We start from the raw sequence: 24,875 nt of genomic DNA, 5'->3' as shown, positions 1-24,875 counted from the left end.
GGAGTGGTCCTGGTGCCTGTCAAGGATACTTGCAAATTGCTGGGTTTGTGACACTGCTTTGAATGGGATCTCGCCAAAGGCATATTGGAAGGGGCAGGTCCACAGGAGAATTCAGAGGTGGGACACATGATGCCAGCAAGGTCCATACTGATTGGCTGTGTGAGGAGACATGCAGGCTTGGGAAAACTCCTACCAAGGCCAACAGGGTTGAAGGGGGCAGATCTGCAGAAGAGAGCTGGGCAGGGAGGGGCATGCTGTTAGCAAGCTAGGTGGAGAGTGTTGGCACTGTGCTGGTTCCTGCAGGTGTCCATGTATCTAGGCTAGGGGGTAGGGGAAGTAAATGGTGCCAGCCCACTCTTTGGTTCTTGAAGTCTCGCAAAGATCCTTGCCCCTCCAATTCATGCTCTGAGATTAGTAAATAAATATTTCTATATACCCCAGGTGTTTTTCAAACCACTCCTTCTGTGCGGTATCTCTGTGGGTCTGCTTGTTGTGCTGTCTCTTTAAGCATGGGACCCCATCCTCCTGGCTGTCCTAGAGCAAGAGGGTCCAAGAAAACCTGGACTCTCTGGTTTTCAAAGTCAGATGTTCTGGGGATTCATCTTCCCTGTGTGGGTCCTCTTTGCCTGGGGTTCCCAGTGTGGGAGTCTGGTCCTTTCCCCACTCTCCATGCCTGCCAGATGATCCCTCCTGGGTCATTTTGGTGCCCAGACTTACCGCTGCCCTTTCTACCCTCTTCTGTGAGGCCTCTTTTTCACATTTAGCTGTGGAGAGTCTATTCTGCCAGTCTTCAGGTCATTTTACCCTTGGTTATTTTTACCCTGATGTGAGTGTTACCTAGTTGCATCCATAGGATGAGGTGAGCTTAGTATCTTTCTACTCCACCATCTTCCCTAGAAGTCTATCAATTCCTCTTTAATATTTGGCAGTATTTACCATTGAAACCATCTCATCCTGGGCTTTTCTTTTTTGGAACTTGTTTGGTTGCTGATGTAGTCTCTTCATTTGTTATTGGTATATTCAGGTTTGCCATTTCTTCATGATTCAGTGTTGATAAGTTGTAGTTTTTCCAGGAATTTATCCATTTCTTCTAAGTTACCCCATTTGTTGGCATATAATTAATCATAGTAATCTCTTATGATTCTTTTATATTCCTGTTGTACCATTTATAATTTCTCCCCTTTTATTTTAGATTTTACTTATTTGAGTCTTCTCTCTCTTTTTCTTAGTCTAGCTAAGGTTTTATCAATTTTCTTTATCTTTTTAAAAAACACCTTTTAGTTTTGTTGATCATTTCTATTGTGGTTCTTTTGTCTATTTCACTTGTATCTGCTTTGATTGTTGTTATTTCCTCCTTCTGTTGAGCTTAGATTATTCTTTTTTCTAGTTCCTTGAAGTATAAAATTATGTTTATTTGAGATCTTCCTTTTTTTATTAAGATTTTTTAATGTTTATTTTTAAAAGAGAGAGAGAGAAAGACATGGTGTGAACAGGGGAGGGGCAGAGAGAGAGGGAGACACAGAATCTGAAGCAGGCTCCAGACTCTGAGCTGTCAGCACAGAGCCTGACGCAGGCCTCAAACTCATGAACCGCAAGATCATGACCTGAGCTGAAGTCAGACGCTTAACCAATTAAGCCACCCAGGTGCCCCTTTCTTCCTTCTTAATGAATGCCTTTATCACTATAAACTTACCTCTTAGAAGTGCTTTTGCTGCTTCCCATAAGTTTTAATATGTTGCATTCACATTTTTCACATGTTTTAGGATATATTTATTTCCCATTGGTTTTTGACCCATTTGGTTTGACCCATTAGTTTTTCAGGAGTGTGTTATTTAATTTCCAGACATTTATGAATTTTCTTTGACCCATTGGTTTTTCAGGAGTGTGTTATTTAATTTCCAGACATTTATGAATTTTCCAGTTTTCTTCCTGTTATTCATTTCTAGTTTCATGTCATTATGGTTGGAGAAGATGCTATTATTTCAGTTTTCTTACATGTTTAAAGGCTTGTTTTGCGATTTAACGTGCTGTGGAGAATGTTCTGTGTGTGCTTGAGAAAAATTGTATTCTGCTAGTGTTGGGTGGAATAATCTTGTAAATATTTTCCATGATATTTGAAAGTATTCATCAATGGAAACATTTGGGCCTAGAATTTTTTAGAGATGGCTTTAAGTTAAAGATTCAATAGCATTAATATGCTTGACATTGTTAAAATTTACTGTATTTAATGGTTGTAGTTTGGGTGTACTCAGCATTTCAATTTTTTTTATTCATTGTCCGAAAGTTAAAATGTATCAAGTGGTTCATAATATTCTCTTATTAATCATTTAATGTGTGTAGGATTTGTAGTTATACACTTGAAATTTTTCTATTATCCTTAATATCTGGGGTTTCCTTTTCTTTTTTAGTACTGTTAGAGTTTATCCATTTTGATTTTTTTTTCCCAAAGAACCAAACTGTTTTGCATGTCTGTCTGCTAATTTGTGTATTTGTGCTTTCATCCTAATTTTTATTCTTTAGTTTCTTAGGATTTAATAGTCCATGACTTTAAAGTTTAGATGATTGACTTTCGACCTAACCTTTTTTAATTATATGAATTTACAGTAAAATTCACCTTAAAGCACCACTTCAGTTGCATTCCAGAAGGTTTGCTATACCATGCTTTTTATTAGCATTCAGATGACAGTATTTTCTTCTATTAGGATTCTTCCCTTAGCCTATAAGATTTTTAAGTGCCAAATGTATATTCTACAAACGTTTGTATATATTCTGGTTAACTTTATGTTATTGATTTCCAACTTATTTTCACAGTGGTCTAAGAACATACAATCTATGGTTTTAATCCTTAAGACTTGTATTTTGGACCAGAACAGTGCCTATTTTGGTAAATATGCTATGTGTCCTTGCAAAAGAATGTGCATTCTGGGGTTATTGCCCAAGTATGATTTTACTTTTTACGTATGTCAATTAAAGTTAGTTACTCATGCTAAGATCTCTAAAATCTTGCTGATATTTTTTTTTATCTGTCTTCTTGGTTACCTAGAGTTGTGTGTTAAAATCTGAAGTGATTATAACTTGTCTATCCTGCTAACTTTTATGTATTTTGAAATTATAGGCTGTATACAAATTTGGGATTATTTCTTGCTGATTAATTGACCCTTGTAGCATTAAGAAATATCTATTTATTTTTGCTAAGTCTTGTATTTTATTTCTTTTCCATCCTCTTATTTCAAGGGTGAAATTCTTGTGTTCAAGGATGTGTCCTTATGTTAAAGTGTGTAACTTAAACAGCATTTGCCTTGTCTTTTTAAAAAAATGGAGTCTCGGGGCACCTGGGTGGCTCAGTCGGTTAAGTGGCCGACTTCAGCTCATGTCATGATCTCGCGGTCCGTGAGTTTGAGCCCCGCGTCGGGCTCTGTGCTGACAGCTCAGAGCCTGGAGCCTGTTTCAGATTCTGTGTCTCCCTCTCTCTGACCCTACCCCATTCATGCTCTGTCTCTCTCTGTCTCAAAAATAAATAAATGTTAAAAAAAAAAAATTGAAAAAAAATGGAGTCTCAAAATGTTTACTTTTAATTGGACTATTTAATCTTTTTATATTTAATGTAATTACCAATGTAATTCAGTTTATCATTTTGCTGATTTTTATATTTCCATCTGTTCTTTATTCCTTTTTTTTTTGCTTTTGTGTTAAGCAGTGATTTCTTAATATATATATTGAATATATTATACTTCATCTAAAATATTACTTAAGACTTCCTAAACAATGGAAAAAACAAGAACATTTTGATTTTATTTACTCACACATGCGTTTATTTTCTAATAGTTTAGTTTTACATTTATTATAAGTCATACAATTGTTTTAGGATTTTGAGCAGTCAACTTTCACCCAACATTTATATTTTCTTGTCCCTTCACTTCTTCCTGATGTCCTGTATTTCCTTCTGGGATCGTTTTCTTCAGCATAAAGAACTATTATTTTTTGTAGTGTGAGAATTATTATGGCAACAAATTCTTTCAGCTTTTTTTTCTGAAAAATCTTTATTTTTGCCTCCACTTATGAGGACCTTTTATTGTATACATAGGTTTAGGTTGGTTAATTTTTCTTTTCTTTCTTCACTTTTTAAATATCTATTACTGGACTCAGTTATTTCTATTGAATAGTTGCTATAGCAGAGAGAGAGAGAGAGAGAGAGAGAGAGAGAGAGAGAGAGAGAGAGGCTGGCGCAGAGAGGGAGGGAAACAGAATCCTAAAAGCACACTCCAGGCTGTGAGCTGTCAGCACAGAGCCTGAAGCCGGGCTCAAACTCACAAACCATGAGATCATTACCTGAGCCAAAGTCAATTGCTTAACCGACCTAGCCACCTAGGCACTCGGGCCTTATTCTTAAAAATCGTCTTTCTGATCACTGAAATGAAAGACAGTGTGTCTCCATTCAGGCTGGAAATATGGTGCTCCCTTTGATATGTCTGCCTATTCTTGAGCTTGCTAGCATTTATTTTCTACTAGACCTTCTAGAATATTGCCCTATGTATCCATGGTTTATAAATCAATCAAGGACTTGATGTAAATTTTCCATAGATTTTTGAGCTTCTGTTTTTCAGTTTCCTTCTTTTCAGAACCATTTTCCCCAAAATATGCTACTTTGACAACTTCAAACTCTAGCTGGCTCCTTGCCCAGAGACCTTCACTGTTTCCATGGATTTCTTTTCCTGTGACTTTTGTTAAGAAAATGCCCTCAAAGAATATGCTGGGAGTCAATTTGGAACTTGTAACCTTCCCTTTTGTCAAATATTATAGACTTTCCTTGAAAACTATCTAACTCAAGCAAATTTGTATATACTTGTTAAAATTTTATAGTAATTTATGGTGGCATTGAAAATCTGATAGTGGTTTCTGTTCCATGTGTACTACTCAAAAATTCCATCTTTGCCACTTAACACTTAGTGGCACTGTTTTACATTCAAACATTTAACTTTTATGAAGTCAATGAAAGTTAATTTGTTCTATTATAAATATGTTTTTTATACAAAAGCTCTTTTTTAAATTTTTAATGTTTTTGTTTTTTATTTTTGAGAGAGAAAGAGCTCACAAGCAGGGGAGGGACAGAGAGAGAGGGAGACACAGAATCCAAAGCAGGCTCCAAGCTCTAGCTGTCAGCACCAGCTGTCAGCACAGAGCACAAGGTGGGCCTCAAACCCACATACCTTGAGATCATGCCCTGAGCTGAAGTCAGACACTTAACCAACCAACTGAGCTGCCCAGGTGCCCCTATACAATGTCTTTCTTATATACTACATTATAAACGTATGTATGTTTTCTGGTGTTTTGATCTACTTTTGAAGTCAATCACATTCATTGATCTAGGTTTTATCTATATATAGTAAGATATGGAGTCAGAATTTAATTTTTCAACACTTTGTATTTAATCATTTATCTTTTCTCCACATTTTAATTGAATATAACCTTTATCAGAATCTGAACTCTCTGAAATTGGGTATTTATAGATAGTACTATATGCTGTCTACTTGGTCAATTAATTGCAGCAGTTCCTATGACAGTTTTAATTAATTTAGTTTAAATATAGTTTTAGTATATGATAGAGCAAATTTTATCTCATTATTCTTTTTCAAAATACATGTCAAATCTTGAGAATTTATTTCAAACAAGATTTTAAAATATCTGTCAAGTTTCAAACACCTGTAACACCTATAACAATCCTCCCACAGTCTGACTGGGATTTGTCTAAATTGCAGTGAATTTGTATATTGACTTATAGTTAAATATTTACCCTTAGCACTAAGTAGTCAGTCCATTGAGGAACATGGTATGTCTCTACTATTAATCAGGTTTTCTTTTATATACTAATGTAAAGATTTGTTATTTTTTTCGTGATTCTCAGTTATCTTGCAAAGTTTATTTCTAAGTTATTTTGAATCTGTGTTGCTATTGAAAATGAAATAATTTCCCCACATTAGTTTACAAATTATTGCATCCATAAAAGATAGACTGTATTTTCTACATATTTTATAACTAGCCAATTTATTGAATTGTCTTATATTTTAGTTAATTCTCTTGTTCATGGTATACATCATTTATCCAGCCAGCAATTAAAATTTCTCTCTTGTAATATTCATACCATAAATTGTTTTTGTCTCATTTCATTTTTGTGGATTGGAAGTTATGATTATTGTATCAATTGCTTTTCCCAAATTATGTTGTCATAAAAATTACCTGTAAATATCAATGATTTATAACAACTTCCTTTTTCTTCCTTAATCATATTACTTGTTGACCCATGACTGGTTCTATATGTTACTTTCATTCTTGGATCTAGGACAAAAGAAAATAACTTTCTTCATTGCACAGGAAAAAGAGTTTTGGTGTATTTTCATAATTATTGTTAAAGGTTTTCTTTAGAAATGGCACATTTAAATTTGCCTTACACTACATTGGGCAAATCAAGTCACATTGCCTAGTGTAACATCTGAAGACGTGGATATATAATCTTTTAGAGAAAGGCCATTGAATCACATGGAACAGTAACTCTGTTTACCATGGTGGCCATTCTTGTTTGTACTTGATTTTAATTAGAGTGCTTTTCATTTTACTATTGTATAATTTTTTAGCCAATTACTTCTGGTGGAGATTCTTTGCCAAGTAGAGAAATTTCCTTCTATTTCTGGCTTATTATAAATTTTATCAAGCATGGACGCTCAATTTTATCTATTATTATTTCTGTATTTAGTTATATATTCCTGTATTTTTCTATCAATTAATGAATATAAAAAGTTATGTATTCACATATGATACAGTATTGGATACCTCTTAAGGAAATAAACCCTACTTGATCATATTCTATTATTTGGAAATATTCTGCTTGAGATATGACTTAATATTAGATTTAAAATCTTTGGGGGGAAAATAAATAAAAATCTTTGTGGGTGCCTGGGTGGTTCATTTGGTTAAGCATCTGACCCTTGATTTTAGTTCAGGTCATTATCTCCTGGTTTGTGGGTTCAAGCCATGTATTGGGCTCTGCACTTATGGTGTGGAGCCTGCTTGGTATTCTCTCTCTTTCTCTGCCCTCTCCTCCTGCCTTAAAAATAAATAAAAATTTTAAAAAATTAACAAAATAAAAATTGTGTCGCTCAGGTTATTGTACCTGGGTCTCAAAACCTGGGGATCATTATTTACATTTTTGTATATTCATAAAATGTTAATGCTATCATATGGAGCCATTAAAGAATATTATCAAAGTAGTTAACTGCATGAGGAATTTCTGTAAATGTCTTTCTTATTTAAAGAAATTTACTCATAGCTAAAGAATGCATATCTCAATGTAGTGGTGAGCTTGGACTGGGGCAAACAAGTTAGAGTTAAGATGATGAAGAGTCTGAAACAAAAGAAGGGAGTCTTTAATATGGAGTCTTTAATATGTTTAAATACCTAGGCTCCTAACCTCTGTGTTGGCCTATATTCCTCAGACTTTTCTCTAAGCTTGGAGCCAGGGCTCATTTACTGTCACAATTTTCCTTTATCGTCAGAGAGAATATTGCTTCTGATTACAGTTAAATAGCAAATTTATACCTGCCCAAATAATTTTGTTTCTGTTTCTCCTGTTATTCCAAATAAAAATCCTTGAATTAAAGTAGGAAATGTATTAGAATTTGAAACAAATTCCAGCGTGCTAAGTAAGGAGGAGAATAGGAAATATGTTCAATGGGACTATTGTGTTATAAATTCCCTCTCTAGAGAGCCACTCCCCATAGATGATCTTTGCAGAAAGTAAAAAGGATTAATATTTCGGATGTTCATTTAGTTCTGTGTAGATCATGAGACTATGATTCTCTTTTCAACTGTCAGGTTTCCTGTTGCTTTATTAGTTTATATAAATAACCAAGAGAACTGTAAGAGAGCAAGTCCAGAGAGGTCCATGACTGATTTCATAATGTTCTTGCTCCTAAAACGGTCAGCAGTTCATATGAATCACCACAATAATGCATGGAACACTGCTATATTTGGCTTTTCTAAGATCTGAGATTAGAGATTTCACTCTGATATAGAAGATGATGTTCATCCATACGGGTTTCTATGATACCCATCATGTGTCTTCAGGTAAGGTAAAGCTCATTATGGCTCCAATATTCTCTAGCTTTATATTATACCCCTTAATATATGAATTATGAACATAGTCCTTCTCCAGAATCAAAGCCAAGCATTCTTTTAGAGCTTATAAACAAATGTTACTTCAAAAATGCATTAGAAGTTGTAAAGTAGTTTGCCAGTCTCCCTTTGCATAGCTCTATGTAGGAGCTGGGCCTATGTCAGGGAAAATTCCAGTAAGTGAATGTGAATACGTATTTCTTCAGTGAAACTTCAAGTGATATATTGCCTATCACCTGTTAATTTCTGTTATTTTTAGAGGATAGGAAATGAGGAAATTTTATTCATACTTTGCAAAATTTGAGAAACAGCCTTTGTGAGCACAGCCATTTGACATGTGTTTATAAATGATACATATTTGACTTCAATGTCTATTAAGGTATCAACTGTAATCTTAATGAAGAACAATATCACACAAGCACTGAGTGTGTTATAAAGGTCAATATTAGATTGATTTGAAGGGCAATATTATTAAGGAACTTGGTTCCTTAATTTTCTTGGGAAAATATGGCACATTGTCAATGACTCTTTTGTATTCAGAGACAATATTAACATTACCCCCTTTTCTAACATGCTACTTGTCTTTTATTGATTTGTAGCATTTCTTTGTATAGTGGATGTTATTTATTTATTTGAAATTATTTTGGCATTTCTTTTTTCATTATTCATGGCATCCTTTGCTTTTCAGAACTTTTTAAAAATACCATTAAAATTATGTTAAGCCCTTCAAGATCTGTTTTTTCTAGCTTGGTTTAATGAAGTTTTCTAATTGGTAGCACAATATTCTATTAAACATTTCTATATTCTTTCTGTATTTTTAAGTACTGGCACTCACATTCCAGTCTTTAATTCATTCTGGAAAATATTTTTTATATTTCAAAGATGAAGATTGTTTATGAGTAGCTTTTTATTTTAATTTAAATTCAAGTTAGATAACATATAGTGTAGTCTTGACTTCAGAAGTAGAACCCAGTGATTCATCTCTTACATATAACACTCACTGCTCATCCTGACAAGTGCCCTCCTTAATACCCATCACCCATTGAACTCATCCCCCACCACCACCCCTCCAGCAACGCTCAGTTTGTTCTCTGTATTTAAGCATCCCTTATGGCTTGCCTCCCTCTCTGTTTTTACTTTTCCTTTCCTTCCCCTATGTTCATTTGTTGAGTTTCTCAAATTCCACATATGAGTGAAATCATATGATTATCTATGTTTCTCTGACTAACTTATCTCACTTAGCATGATACCCTCTAGTTCCAGATTGTTGCAAATGGCAAGATTTCATTCTTTTTCATTGCCAGGTAGTATTGCACATACCACATCTTCTTTATCCATTCATCAGTTGATGGACATTTGGACTCTTTCCATAATTTGGCTATTGTCCTTAGCACTGCTATAACCATTGGGGTGCATGTGCCCATTCAAATCAGCATTTTTGTATCCTTTGGATAAATTCCTAGTAGTGCAATTGCTTGGTGGTAGGGTAGTTCTATTTTTAATTTTTTGAGGAACCTCCATTCTGTTTTGCAGAGTGGCTGCACCAGTTTGCATTCCCACCAACACTGCAAAAGGGTTCCCCTTTCTCCTCATCCTCACCAACATCTCTTGTTGCCTGAGTTGTTCATTTTAGCCATTTTGACAGGTATGAGGTGGTATCTCATTGTGGTTTTGATTTGTATTTCCATGATGATGAGTGACATTGAGCATATTTTCATGTGTCTGTTAGCTATCTGGATGTCTTCTTTGGAAAAGTGTCTATCATGTCTTCTGCCCATTTATTCACCGGATTGTTTTTTAGGTGTTGAGTTTGGTAAATTCTTTATAGATTTTGGATACCAATCCTTTGTCTGATATGTCATTAACAAAAAGCTTTTACCATTCCGTCAGTTGCCTTTTAGTTTTGTTGATTGCTTCCTTTGCCGTGTAGAAGTTTTGTTTTGTTTTTATATTGATTAAGTCCTAGTGGTTCATTTGTGCTTTTATTTCCCTTGCCTCCAGAGGTTGAAGAGGTGGCTGCCTGTTTTCTCCTATGGGATTTTGATGATTTCCTGTCTCACATTTAGGTATTTTACCCATTTTGAATTTATTTTTGTGTATGGTGTAAGAAAGTAGTTCAGTTTCATTCTTCTGCATATTGCTGTCCAGTTCTCCCAGCAGTATTTGCTAAAAAGAGTCTTTTTTCCATTGGATACTCTTTCCTGCTTTGTCACAGATGAGTTGGCCATATGTTTGTGGGTCCATTATTTATGAGTAGCTTTTTAAAATTTATTTTCTTTTGAAGAAAGACAGTATTTCACACATTAGTTTTTCAAATTGAAAATATTAAAAAAACACATTCTTTTTCCATATATATGTGTATATTGTGTGTGTGTGTGTGTATAATGAAATGTGAGTTTTACTTTCATATGTTTTCAGTTACAGTTGGGAAACAGAGTAAGAAATTAAATGGTAAATTTAAAGTTGGGGGAGGAAGCAAAAGAATGAACTTGATTGGATAGAAGGCTAGACTCCAGGCATGTATTATATGATATCTGGAAAAGACCTAATCACATGTGAGTGAATTATAGAGACTGAAAGAATTAACAAAATCTTTCCTCTCTCTCTCTCTCTCTCTCTCTCTCTCTCTCTCTCTCTCTCTCATGTACTCTTAACAGAAAGAACCCAAAGGAAACAGGGAGAGATATATGGACACAAAGCTATTTAGAGACATTTCCACACACATATAGAAATAATGGAATAAATGAAGAAAAACCCAAAGTCACTGGCAAAAACAGTAGGAGATTATGGAGGGCTTATGTGGGCTGCAATTGTGTAACACTTTTCCACACACCAAATCTAAGGCATTAGTCTGGGTTATTATCTCTGATTACTTTGGAATTGCATTGAAATTACTGGCTTGGAAAAGTTCTTCCTAAGTATGAATCCATTACTTTTCAAATTTCAAAGCTTATTTTTAAAAATAACCTTAAAAAAGGTACATAATTCTATTAATTTAAAGGTATAAATATATGTGAATTCATGATTCAGACCTTAGCGCTGTGGATTCTTTTTCTTCTTTCTTTATTTGCTTTTAATTTCCAAACCATCCTATTTTATAGTTTATTTTTTTCCAACTTTATTGAAGTATAATAGACAAATAAATATTTTACGTATTTAAGTATACAATTACATGATATACATTGTAAAATGATGGCTACTATCAAACTGATTAATATAGTCATAACTTCCCATACTTTAATTTTGTTTCAGTTATAAGGTGAATAAACTCTGGAGATCTAATGTACAGCTTGGTGGCAATAGTTAATAATAAAAATTTGTATACTTGAAATATGCTGTGTTCTCACATTTTATTTACGGTTTAGCATGCAAATATCTATGCTCTGCAATATCAAGCCAAAACCAAACCAAAACCAAAACTATAATCTCTCCATTTTATTTATAGATTGATGTAATTTTTGCAAACTAAGGCTTCATCATTCTGTAATGTGTGAGTGTTGAAAAGGATTTAATTCTTCTGCAGAGGCCAAGGTTTATCTAGAACATGTGGCTTTCAAACTTGTTGATTTCAGGACCCTTTCATAATCTTAAAACTCATCAAGGACCCCAGAGTAGTTTTATTTGTATGAGTTACAGTTATTTGTATTTACCATTTAGAAATTTAAAAAAATAATGTTTATACATAAATTCATTAGTAGAGATAATAAACTAATCAAAATACCATAAATGCCAATTTAAAAAAAAAACTTTTTTTTGCTTTGTCAAAATAATAAAACTTAATGAAGATTTTGTGTTTTTAATATTTTTAATAAATCTCTTTAATGTTTACTTTAAGAGAGGTCAGTAGGATGTTCTTTAGTGTGAGATAACCAAACATTTATTGTGAGATCAAACAATTTGGTATGAGATCATGCAGCCTGGCAAACTCCATTCAGTAATCAAGAAACAATTAGAGTCTATAAAGCAAATAATAGTATTGGTATGAAAACAATTTTGGCCTAAATGCCTGATAAATCTTCAGAGACCTTCAGGGGTCCCCAACAACACTTTGAGAACCACCATTTTTTAGAACACCACCTTTGAGTCTCTGTCCTTTTCCACATAAAATACCTGGGAGTTGAAGACTTGCCCTCCATACTAATCTCATGGTATTGAAGAGCCTCATTAAATACTGTCCTTTCTGTCTTATATTTAAATTAATGATGATGATAACTAAGTGTTAGAAAACCAACTTAGAGAAGCTATCATAAGGTAATATTTGTCATTAGATCTGAAATTTTAAAAGGGGAATTTCCTCCCTGTAGGATTATGAATAGGAAACATACCCATTTTCCTGGGCTGTCTTTGTTGATACAAATGCAATGATCAAGATCTCTGACTCTGTGCAGCATGCCAAATACTGAACATTTAAAAAATTACATACATGTAGCATTTTTTAACATTTCTTTATTTTTGAGGGAGAAACCGAGAGAGAGGAGGGGCAGAGAGAGGGAGACAGAGGATCCAAAACAGGTTCCATGCTGTAAGCACAGAGCCCTATGCAGGGCTTGAACTTACAAACCATGAGACCATGACCTGAGCTGAAGTCAAGAGTTGGCCACCCCTACATGTAGTATTTTTAAGAGTGTATTTTTACTGAAGGGAGGAGTTGAAATTTGAAATCTTATAATAATTTCTCATTTTACTATTGACTTATAATCTATTCTAAAATAGATATAGGAGTATTTCCCATAACAATAAAATAGCAATTAATTATCTTGCATACAGTACTTAAAACTATTGGATATTGTCTTCAAATCAGCTTGACATATTACTCTCACAAATAGAGCAAAGATTATTAACTATTATTCTCTTTAATATATTTTATATGTCAAAAACACTGAGTTATTTCTTGGCTATATTCATTCAGTCTGTATTCATCCACTGCTTGACCTAGCATTGTAGATTTTTGTATAGAATTGTTTACTGTCAATACCAACTGACTCTGACAGTAAACCTCAGGATGACAGGCAAGTATCTGTTCACTTTGTATTTGTTATATATAGAATAGGACTCCGAAGATCTAAAAACGATGAAAATATTTCTGCATGAGAGATATTTTATTTACTGACATGCAGAGTGATGTAACCCTAATCAAGGTATTTTCCTTAATGTGCAATACTAAAAGGCCATTTCTCATATGGAAATTTGTTATTTTTGCAGCATTACAGACAAATGAATATTCCAACATAAGTAATTGCTCTAGTTCTAGGAGTAAATTCATCCTTTGGGTTTCCCTTATACCTGGGAAATTCAGAGGAAAGAGGAAAATCTTTTCAGTCTTCTCTGGAATATATATGTTGACACTAACTGGAAATCTGTTATCTGTGCTGTGATGTGGGACCATCAACTACAAATGCCAATGTACATCCTGCTGGCCAATTTTTCCTTCCTGGAGATCTGGTTTATCACCTCCACTGTCCCTAATATGCTAGCCAACTTTCTCTCTGAGGCCAACACCATTTCTGTCTCTGGCTGCTTCCTCCAATCCTACTTCTTCTTCTCCCTGGGCACCACTGAGACCTTCTTCTTGTCTGCCATGGCCTTTGACAAGTACCTTGCTATCTTCAGGCCCCTGCATTACTCCACTGTCATGTCAGTTCAGCACTACATCAGAACAGGAGCTGGGTGCTGGGTATGTGGCTTCCTGTATTTCCTGTTGCCTATTTACCTGATCTCTCAGCTCCCATTTTGTTGTTCCAGTAAGATTGATCACTTCCTGTGTGACCTAGATATCCTCATAAATCTGTCCCGTATGCCATTTCCTGCCACTGAGATCATCTGTGCCATCTTTAACTCAGTCTTCATTTTCCCCACCTTTCTTTTTATTGCCAGCTCCTACGTCCTGGTGAGTAGAACTGTGCTCAGGGTCCCTTCTCCACGTGTGGCTCCCATCTGGCTGTGGTATCCCTGTTTTATGGCTCTGTCATGGTTGTATATGTAAGTCCAACAGCAGACAATCTAGCTGAAGTAATTCCTTGCTCTATCATCTCTGAAGTAAGGAGATGAAGGCAGCTCTGAGAAAATTAGAGGATTGTGAGATTTAGTCAGAGGTGTGGAAGAAATCTTTGAAGAATTTTTTTCACAATTGAAATGATGTATGTGAAATAAATAGTTAAAAGTTTGATATTCAATTGTATTAACTGGATTAGAAAAATATTTTGGGGGAGGAGGAACAGCCATCATAATAGATTTTTCTAAAGCTAACTGTATCCATCTCTTCATTTTCATTAGGGAAAATTAATAATAGTGAAATATTTCAAATTCAAATTAAAATAAGGGAAAAATAATCACTAATATTTCAGACATTTTGATTTAATACTAGTTAAAATTTTTCTGCTAATATCATATACACATGCATACACATAATCGGTCCTATAGTTTACAGTTATTACTAAAATTTTCTCAGTCTAAAGTTATGTATGCTAAGTTTAGAAGACAAATTTAGGTGTTAATTCTTGTGTCAATATTAAAAACAGGGCAAGATACATTCTTAGGAAAGGTGATTCATTATTTATCATATTTGTATTTCCTCCTACTTCCTCACCAAATTTTAGTGAAAATACTCTTAATATTTAGATCCATATGGCTGCCATTATTTTTTTCCATTATATATTCTAAGAATTGTTTTTGAAAAGATCTCTATTTGGGATGAACCATGCTTTGCCTTTTCTTGATTTGCCATTTTTGCCCTCTCTAGGTTAGGGTGTAATGGCTAGGAACTGTCAGGTACTGATGCATTTGCTGGAGTGCTTAGATTTGCCTCTACTCACTGTCTCAAGAATACTGTATCTCATATTCTCAACTAGAATTTTCATTATCCCACAAAGCCTATACTGAGTAACTCTCCCAGTATCCTACTTTTCCTTCTCTCAAGTTCTGGCAACACCATTTCTATGTATTTACCTATTCCGGACATCATATAAATGGGTGGCTCAGTGGGTTAAGCATCTGACTTTGACTCACGTCATGATCTCACGGTTGGTGAGTTCAAGTCCCACATCAGGTGAGCTCGAGCCCCACATCACGTGAGTTCCAGCACTGCATCTAGTGAGCATGAGTCCTGCTTCAGGTAAGCCCCCACTTCTTTCTTTGTCTCTCAAAAAATAAATTAATTAATTTAATTTAAAAAAATCATACAGTACGTCTGGCTCCTTTCACTTAGGATGATGTTTACAAGGTTCATTCATGTTATAGAGAATATCAGTACTTCATTCCTTTTTAGGGCTGAATAGCATTCCATCATTTGGATGTAAAATATTTGCTTTGTCCATTCAACAGTTGGACATTTAAATTGTTTCTGGTTTGTGGTATTGTTAGTAATGCTGCTGTAACAGTCATCTTTTTTGAGAGAGAGACAGAGCGCGAGTGGGGGAAGGGCAGAGAGAGAGAGAGACACAGAATCAGAAGCAGGCTCCAGGCTCTGAGCTGTCAGCACAGAGCGTTGACGTGGGGCTCAAACCCACAAATCATGAGATCATGACCTGAGCCGAAGTCAGAGGCTTAACTGAGTGAGCCACCCAGGTGCCCCAACAGTCATGATCTTTATGTGAACCTGTTTTCACTTCCCTAGGGTATATCCCCATAGGTTGAATTGCTGGGTCATAAGTTAACTCTAAATTTAACATTTTGAGGAACTGTCAGACTATTTTCCAAAGAGGCTACATGTTGCGACCGGCGCAACAAACACCGAGATCAGGGTCCTGAAGGTAGGGGAATGTAAGAAAAAAAGAAGAGAAGCCAGTTTGGGAACAGGAGGGTCCCCTGGGCTGATGGCCCAAGTGACGGCTTTATTGTTGCTATACACAATCTTTTATATCAAGACTCTTATGGATCAGGTCATTCTAAGAATAAACAGGTTTCACATGATCACTGCCAGCCAAAACATTTAGTTCTGTGTACCTTGTGAACTTTCTAAACGGGTCACAACAAGACCTTGTTGATAGATGGCTAGCAAAACACAGTTCCCATGTTTGTTTCTATTTGACCCGGGGTAGAAAAAGGGGGGTAACATTACTGCCAACACCCACAGACTACAGGCTTCAGGAATTAGCTTTCTCAGCCTTGACAATGCTTTCGTATGCCTTTGTAAGTGGGGGAATGGGAGGGGGAACCACCGGATTGGCTGAGTCAACAGGGAGCCGTTGCTCCACCGGGTCTCAGCCTGGCACCGGGGTCCGGCCTCCCACAGCTACAACAGTTTTATATGACACTAGCAATGTGTGTAATGTAGATTTTAGCCTTCTCTGTATTCTCACCAGTATTTGTTATTTTTACTCTTTTGACTTTAGTGATCCTGGTAGGTGTGAAGTGGTATGTACCTTTTTGTTTTAATTAGTGTTTTCCCTAATGATATTGGTCATTTTTTATGTGCTTATTTTGGCCATCTGTTTGCCTTTAGAGAAATATATATTCAAATCCTCTGAACATTGTTAAATTGGGTTTTCTTTTTATTCTTGATTTGTAGAAGGTATTAATATATTTTGGATATAAGTCCCTATTCAGATATATAATTTAAAATTAATTTCTCCCAATCTGTAGGCTGTCTTTTTTTACTTTTTTGAATGTGTCTTTTGACGTTTTGACTTTTAAGTAAGTCCCGTTTATCTCCTTTTTTCATCTGTCACTTGTGCTTTTGGTTTCAAACATAAGAAACCTTTGTCTAATCTATGGTCACAAAAATTACTCCTCTGGATATTTATAGTATTATTTTTCAATGCAGATTATTTTTATGACTTTTGAATTTATTTGGACATTTTAATAGGAAAGTGTTAAGACTGAAATCACATGTGAGTCCTAAATAACTACTTTGAAGTAAAAGCTCCCCAGACACTTCTTGGCATGTTCAGGTGTGTTTCACAGTTTACACGGCCATAGAAGTCACTGCATAATCATTTATTCCTTGTTTTGCAATCTTGGTATTCTTGAATAGATAATGTCATATCACACATTTTCAAGTGAAACCTATTTGATTATATCTTTCAGTTTGTAAAATCTTGATATCTTTTAAAACTAAATTATTTTCATAATTTATTGTCAATACTTCTCAGAGACATATGAAGCATTGATTCAGGGTAAGAGTAAAGGATGAGAAATAAATTGCTGAAAAAAAGAAATGGAAAAATAGGCCAATTCTGGAATACAGCATGATAGGAAAGATGGAATTGATAGAATTATTATAATAATTATAGTGAGATATACTAATAATTTTGTTCTTTAAATATAAAGAAAATAAGAGATGGGTTTTAAAAAGGCTTATTGTGTTTAAACTATTGGTAATGTTTTAAAAGTTTTCACTTTTTTGCTTCCATTGCTATATGATGAATAATTTTCACACTTTCAGATATAACTGTTTGAAAACCATGTTCTAATGATTTGATACAATTTGTCATCCTTTATTTTTTTAGCATTAGTATTAGAAAGCGTTTTTAAAATTGTGATATATTGGTATAATTAAATGTTGTAATAGGAACATTTGATGGTAGCCATCTTGCAGAATATCACATGCTTATTACTGTTTGAAGAGAAGGAATTAAAGCAGCTATTCACTCAGACACCATTCCTTGGGATAAAGAGATAATGACTGCATAGACTTAGACTTTTTTTTTCTTTAATTTTAGAGAGAGTTCGTGAGCGGGGGAGAGGGGCAGAGTGGGAGAATCTTAAGCAGGGCCCACACTCAGCATGGAGTCCAACGCAGGACTTCAGCGCATGCCCCTCAAATCATGGCTTGAGCCATAATCAAGAGTCAGACACTCAACCAACTGAGCCACCCGGGTGCTCCCCCCATCAACTTTTGTATGACAGCCATACCTCAATAAAACTGTTTTTGAAAAAAGAAGACAAAGGAAAATAAGATTGTGCACACATAGCATCCTGAAAAGGGTAAGTCTAGCATTTTTAGGCTGTGACATTATGCTAATTTCTTATTCCACATTACTTCATAGAATCTTTATTTTTTCCTGAAGTATAATTGGTACACAGTATTACATTAGTTTCAGCTGTACAATAAGGTACTTGACTTTCTCCATCTAACTTATGTCATTCAGCATAACACCCTCTAATCCATTCAGTTGCCACAAATGGTAAGTTCCCATTATTTTTTATGGCTGTTTAATATTCCATTATACTGTTTTATATATATTACCACTGTATGTATGTGTTTGTACATGTCTATATCACCGTTTTTTATCCATCTATCCATGAACACTTAGGTTGCTTCCATATCTTGGCTATTGTAAATAATGCTGCAATAAACATAGGGTTGCACGTATCTTTTTCAATTAGTGTTTTCAGGGTTTTTTGGTGTGGCAGTAAGGGGGTGTGAATATCCAGTAATGGAATTACTGGATCCTATGATCCTATGGTATTTATTTTGTTAATTTCTGAGGATACTCCATACTTTTTCCACATTGACTACACCAACGTACATCCCTACCAGCAGTGCCCAAGGGTTCCTTTTTCTCTACAACCTCACCAACACTTGTTATTTTCTTTCTGATTCTAGCAGTTCTGGCAGTAATGTGATCTGAGGTGATATCTCACCTCAGAGTGAGGTGTGGCTTTGATGTGCATTTCCCTGATGATTGGTGATGTGGGAATCTTTTCATGTTTCTGTTGACCATCTGTACATATTCTTTGGAAAAATATGTATTCTGGCCCTCCATTTTTAGTGGGATTATTTGGGGGTTTTTTGGGTGGTCAGTTGTATAAATTTTCATATACTTTGGATATTAACTCCTTATCAGCTCTATCATTTGCAAATGTCTTCTCCCATTTAGTAGGTTGCATTTTTGCATTGTTGATTGTTTCCTTTGCTGAGAAAAGCGTTTTTATTTAGGTGTATTTTTTCTTTTGTTTCCTTTGCCTGAGGGTATCTATCTAGAAAAATACTGCTATGGCAAATGGGAGAGAGATTAGTGCCAGTGTTTTCTTCTAGGATTTTTATGGTTTTAGGTCTCATATGTAGGTCTTAAATCCATTTGAAGTTTATTTTTGTGTATAAGAAAGTCATCTAATTTCATTCTTTTGCAAGCAGCTGTCCAGTTTTCCCAGAACCATTTATTGAAGAGACTGTTTCTCCCCAGTATATTCTTGCCTCCTTGGTCATAGATTAATTTACTATACAAGCATGGATTTACTTCTGAGCTCTCTACCCTGTTTCCTTGATCTATGTGTTGTGTGTGTGTGTGTGTGTGTGTGTGTGTGTGTGTGTGTGAGTGCGCGTGCGCAAGCATGCGTGCATGTGCCAATACCATACTGGTTTGATTAATACAGCTTTGTAGTATATCTTGAAATCTGGAGTTGTGATACCTCCAACTTTTATCTTCTTTCTTGAAATTGCTTTGGTTATTCAAGGTCTTTTTTAGTTCCATGCAAACTTTAGTATTTTTCTATTTCTATGAAAAATGCTGATAGGGATTGCATTGAATCTGTAGATTGCTTTGGGTAGTATGGACATTTTAACAGTATTCTCCAAATCACGAACATAGAATGTCTTTCCATTTGTTTGTGTCGTCTTCAATTTATTTCATCAGTGTTTTATAGTTTTTGGAGTACAGGTATTTCACTTCCTTGGTTAAGTTTATTTCTAGGTATTTTATTCTTTTTAATGCAGTTGTAAATGGAATTGTTTTCTTAATTTTCTGCTACTTTGTTACTACTGTATAGAAATGCAACCAATTTTGTGTATAATTTTGTATCCTGAAACTTTATTGAATTAAATACTTCTAATAGTTTTTTGGTGTAGTCTTTAGTGTTTTCTATGTATAACTTCCTTTCGTTTGCAGATAGTGACAGTTTAGCTTTCTTACCAATATGGTTTCCTCTTTTTTTTTCTTGTCTGTTTGCTGTGAAATAGGGCTTCCAGTACTATGATGAATAAAAGTGGTGAAAGAAAATGTCCTTGTCTTGCTCCTGATCTTAGAGAAAAACTCTCAGTTCAGTATTGAGTATGATAATAGCTATGGGTTTTTCATTATGGCCTTTATTATGTTGAGGTATATTCCCTCTAAATCCACTTTATTGAGTGTTTTTGTCATGAATGGATGTTCTACTTAGTCATATGTTTTTTCTGCCTCTATTGAGATGATCATATGATTCATATCCTTCCTTTTATGATACAGTGTATTACATTTATTTATAATACAATCCAAATTCTTCTTGCATCCCCAGAATAAATCCTGCCTGATAATGGTGAATTATTTTTTTAATGTATTGTTGGATTTGGTTTGCTAATATTTTGTTGAGGATTTTTGCATCTGTATTAATGAGGGTTTTGGCTTGTAGTTTTCATTTTTTTGTGGTGTCTATGTCTAGTTTGTCCTTATAGGATGTGTTAATTGAAAGCTCTCCTCCTTATGTTTTTTTTGGAATAGTTTGAGGAGAATAGGTATTAACTCTTATTTTTTTATTATTATTTTTTAATTCCGGTATAATTAACAGTGTTATATTCGTTTCAGGTCTACAATATAGTGATTCAACATTCTATACATTTCTGTGATTAGTGTACTCTTAATCTTCTTCACCTGTTTCACCAATTACCACCCCCTCCCCCCACCTATCCTCTGGTAATCATTGGTTTGTTTTCTATATTTAAGAGTCTGGGGGTTTTTTTGTCTCTTTTTTTTTCTTTGATCATTTGTTTCCTAAATTCCACATATGAGTGAAATCATATGGTATTTGTCTTTCTTTGGCTGACTTATTTCACTTAATATATACACTGTAGATCCATCTATGTTGCTGCAAATGACAAGATTTCATTTTTTATAGCTGAATAATATTCCATTGTGTATATATACGTACCACATCTTCTTTATCCATTTATCGATAGATGGACACTTGGGTTGGTTCTATAATTTGTCTATTGTAAATAATGCTGCAATAAAGGTGGGGGTGCATATGTCCTTTTGAATTAGTGTTTTTCTTTTCTTTGGATAAATACCCAGTAGTAGAATTACTGGATCATATGGTAATTCTATTTTTAATTTTTTGAGAAACCTGCATATTATTGTTTACAGTGCCTGCACCAATTTGCATTCCCAGCAACAGTACATGAGGGTACCTTTTTCTGCTACTTCATTATTAGTGTATAGAAATGCAATGGATTTCTGCATATTGGTTTTGTATCCTGCAACCTTAATGAGTTCATTTATTAGTTCTAGTAGAATTCTGATGGAGTCTTTAGGTTTGTTATAGATAGTGTCATGTCATCTCAAGTAGTGACAGTTTACCTTCTTCCTTGCCTCTTTGGGTGCCTTTTCTTTCTTTTTCTTGTCTGATTGCTGTGGCCAGGACTTTCAGTAATGTGTTGAATAAAAGTGGTGAAAGCAAGCATTCTTGTCTTGTTCCTGATCTTAGAGGAAGGGCTCTCAGTTTTTCACCATTGAGTATGATGTTTTTCATATATGGTCTGTGGGTTTTTCATATATGGTCTTTATTATGTTGAAGTATGTTCCTACTAAACCTACTTTGTTGAGGGTTTTTTTCTATCATGAATGGATGTTGTACTTATCCAGTGCTTTTTCTGCATCTCTTGAAATGATCATATGGTTTTAATTCTTTTTCTTGTTGATATGACGTATTATGTATTAACTATTCTTTGAATATTTGATAGAATTTACCTGTGAATCCATCCAGTCCTGGGCTTTTATTTGTTGGTAATCTTTTGATTGTGGATTTCATTTTGTAGTAGTAATTGGTATGTTCAGGTTTTCAATTTCTTCCTGACTCGGTTTTGGAAGATGTTTTTAAGATGTTGGATTATGTTTTTAGGAATGTATCCATTCATTCTAGTTTGTCCAATTCATTGGCATATGATTTTTGATAGTATTCTCATATAATCCTTTGATTTGTATAGTATCAGTTGATACTGGTTTATTTCTGATTTTATTTTATTCCTGTGTTTTTTCCTGATGAGTCTGGCTATACAGCTAGCAATTTTGTTTATCTTTTCAAAGAACTAACTCTTAGTTTCATTGAAATTTTCTAATTTTTTTTAGTCTCTTTCATTTATTTCCATTCTAATCTTTCTTATTTCCTTTATTCTGCTAACTTTGGTCTTTGTTTTTTTTTTAATTTTTTTAATGTTTGTTTATTTTTGAGACAGAGTGTGAGTGGGGGAGGGGCAGAGAGAGAGGGAGACACAGAATTTGAAGCAAGCTCCAGGCTCTGAGCTGCCAGCACAGAGCCCAATGCGGGGCTCGAATCTGCAAACTGTGAAATCATGACCTGAGCTGAAGTCAGATGCTTAACTGACTGAGCCACCCAGGCATCCCTAACTTTGGTTTTTGTTTGTTGTTTTTCTCTTCTCTTAGGTGTAAAGTTAGATTATTTGGCATTTTTCTTATTTCTAGATATAGCCCTGTATCTCTGTAAATATCCCTTTTAGAATTGATTTTGCCTTTATGTCCACAATAAATTGATACCCTCTGACTCAAAAGTTAGAACTTATTGTTTTCTCTCAGTAATAGCAATTATAAAATCCCTTTAGGAGATTCTAAGGATTGGAATCTAGAAAACAGGTAACATTATAACAGATTGTGAGAACACAGTAGAAAAAATAGGAAAAACCTCAATGCAATAAGAGTAAAAGCCTAAAATAACCTATAATGAGCAATCATAGAAAATCTTATTTTCATAAGTGGTCATGGAAGAATAAGTTCATGGTTACCCTGAAGTTCTTGAAATAGGGTTCTGTCATTTTCTGGACCTGAATTACACAATATAAAAATAAAATTTTAATTAAGTCCACATAGAAAAATGATTATTCCTACCAGCTCTTAATATACAAAACTACTTTATCTGAGAAGAAAAGAAACATGAAGTTTCAGGCTCCCATCATCATGATGACAAGTGGTAGAGAATTTTAACTCATCTCTGATATTTTATCACTATTAAACAGAAATTAACATAATACAAAACACTCTCATGAATAAATTTATTCAGCGAGTTGCTTTCTATGACTAATATATATTAAACAGCACCATTGAAGAAAGATTTGTGAAAGTGTTGACTATAAATGCCTTTGCTGGATAGCCTTGCTATTTTACATGTTACTGTTCCATTAACACCAATCATAGAATTGTCTTCCTGTGCTGTTACTTACATAGTACTGTGTGAAATGCATTCTTATCTAGGTTTATTCATAAATAAATGAATGAATGAATAAATAAATAAATAAATAAATAAATAAATAAATAAATAAATCTATTATCTCTGTTGTACAGAGGTATATATCTAGTATAACTCGAAAATTGGCATCTGAGCAGTACTGTTTTGAGAGGGAGTACAGCTTATTTATCCTATATGAGTAAATGCCATTTCTCAATGTATTCGAAGGCTATATATTAAATTAAAAAGTTTTAATTAAAAACTAGGAAATAGAAACAAAAAATCACACAATAAAGGAAGAGAATTTAAATATCAGTAAGGTCCATTATCTGGCTTTTTGTTCTTATCATTATTCTTTCATTCAAGTTAACCCTTCCCCTGGTCAAAATGATCTGCTTGAACATCATAGGGATTCCGTTTGTAATTGTCGAGAGAGGAGGCTACAGTAGATACAGTTGTGCAGTTTACTTTGTTTCCAGAAAAAGAACATTTCTTATGGCTGCAGAAACCCGGCCAGACTTCAGATACCGACTCTTCAGTTTTAACATGGCTGCCTTCACTTCTTTGTTCCTTAGAGTGTAGATAATTGGGTTTAAAATAGGAGTAAAGATTGTGTAGAACACAGCAAGGACTTTGTCAACAGAATAACTGCTGAAGGGCCACACATAGATGAAGATGCATGGTCCAAAGAATAGGGTGACCACAGTGATATGGGCAGTCAACGTGGAACGGGCCTTTGCCATGCTAGCAGAGGAGCGTTTCCTGACTGTGATAAGTATCACAGTGTAGGAGACAACCAAGAGGAGAAAGGAACTCATAGAAAGAAAGCCACTGTCTGCAACTATAAGTAGGCTGACAACATAAGTGTCAATGCATGCCAGCTTGGTCACTAAAGGGAGGTCGCAGAAAAAACTATCTACCTGATTAGGGCCACAAAAAGGCAAGTTAATTGTAAATGCCAACTGGCTAGTAGTATGGATAAAACCCACAAGCCAGGAGATGAGAACAAGAATAATACACACACGGCGACTCATGATTGTCATGTAGTGGAGAGGTTTGCATATAGCAACATAACGGTCATAAGCCATGGATACAAGGAGCACCATTTCACTGCCAGTGAAAAGGTGAACAAAGAAAATCTGGGCCAAACAGGCATCAAAAGAAATAGTCTTCTGCTCAACCAGAAAGTCTGCAATCATTTTGGGTGTAGCAAAAGAGGCAACACATATATCTACAAAAGAGAGGTTTGCAAGCAGGAAGTACATGGGGGTGTGAAGGTGAGAATCTGAGGTTACAGTGAGGATGATAAGAAAGTTTCCCAGCAGTATTGCTAGGTAAAGTAGTGAAAATATGACAAACAAGAAAGGTTGGAGCTCCTGGGAATTAGAGAGTCCCAGCAACACAAACTCTGTCACCCGGGAATGATTTGTCTCATTCATTGACTTGGCAGGAACTTATCTTGCTACCTGAATAGAAGAGAGACAGAGATCAATCAGTGGGTTTCATTTCCCAGTTCTGCTCCCTTCCTTAGGGATTCAAATTTCTACTTAATGTTTATA

General features: G+C 34.8%; 2 protein-coding genes across 2 annotated transcripts; one reads left to right on the top strand and one right to left on the bottom strand.

Moving 5' to 3' along the window:
* The first annotated feature begins 13,481 nt into the window (after window positions 1-13,481).
* On the top strand, window positions 13,482-15,798 carry LOC147580135 (olfactory receptor 11H6-like). The gene is given in 4 exon segments (XM_086708541.1): window positions 13,482-14,078; window positions 14,081-14,175; window positions 15,145-15,211; window positions 15,779-15,798. Coding segments are annotated over 4 exon segments (720 nt in total). The 5' UTR covers window positions 13,482-13,540.
* Window positions 15,799-23,780: 7,982 nt separating this feature from the next.
* LOC112855083 (olfactory receptor 4K15) lies at window positions 23,781-24,770 on the bottom strand. Its single transcript, XM_025918633.2, has one exon. It carries the CDS (start codon window positions 24,753-24,755, stop codon window positions 23,781-23,783), a length of 975 nt encoding a protein of 324 aa, XP_025774418.1. The 5' UTR covers window positions 24,756-24,770.
* Window positions 24,771-24,875: the final 105 nt, after the last annotated feature.

Source organism: Puma concolor, chromosome B3, assembly GCF_028749965.1.
Source record: "Puma concolor isolate L17-30 chromosome B3, mPumCon1.1.hap2, whole genome shotgun sequence".
Lineage (NCBI taxonomy): Eukaryota > Metazoa > Chordata > Mammalia > Carnivora > Felidae > Puma > Puma concolor.
The sequence above is the reverse complement of the archived record's forward strand: the minus strand, read 5'-3'. Positions and strand labels throughout refer to the sequence as shown.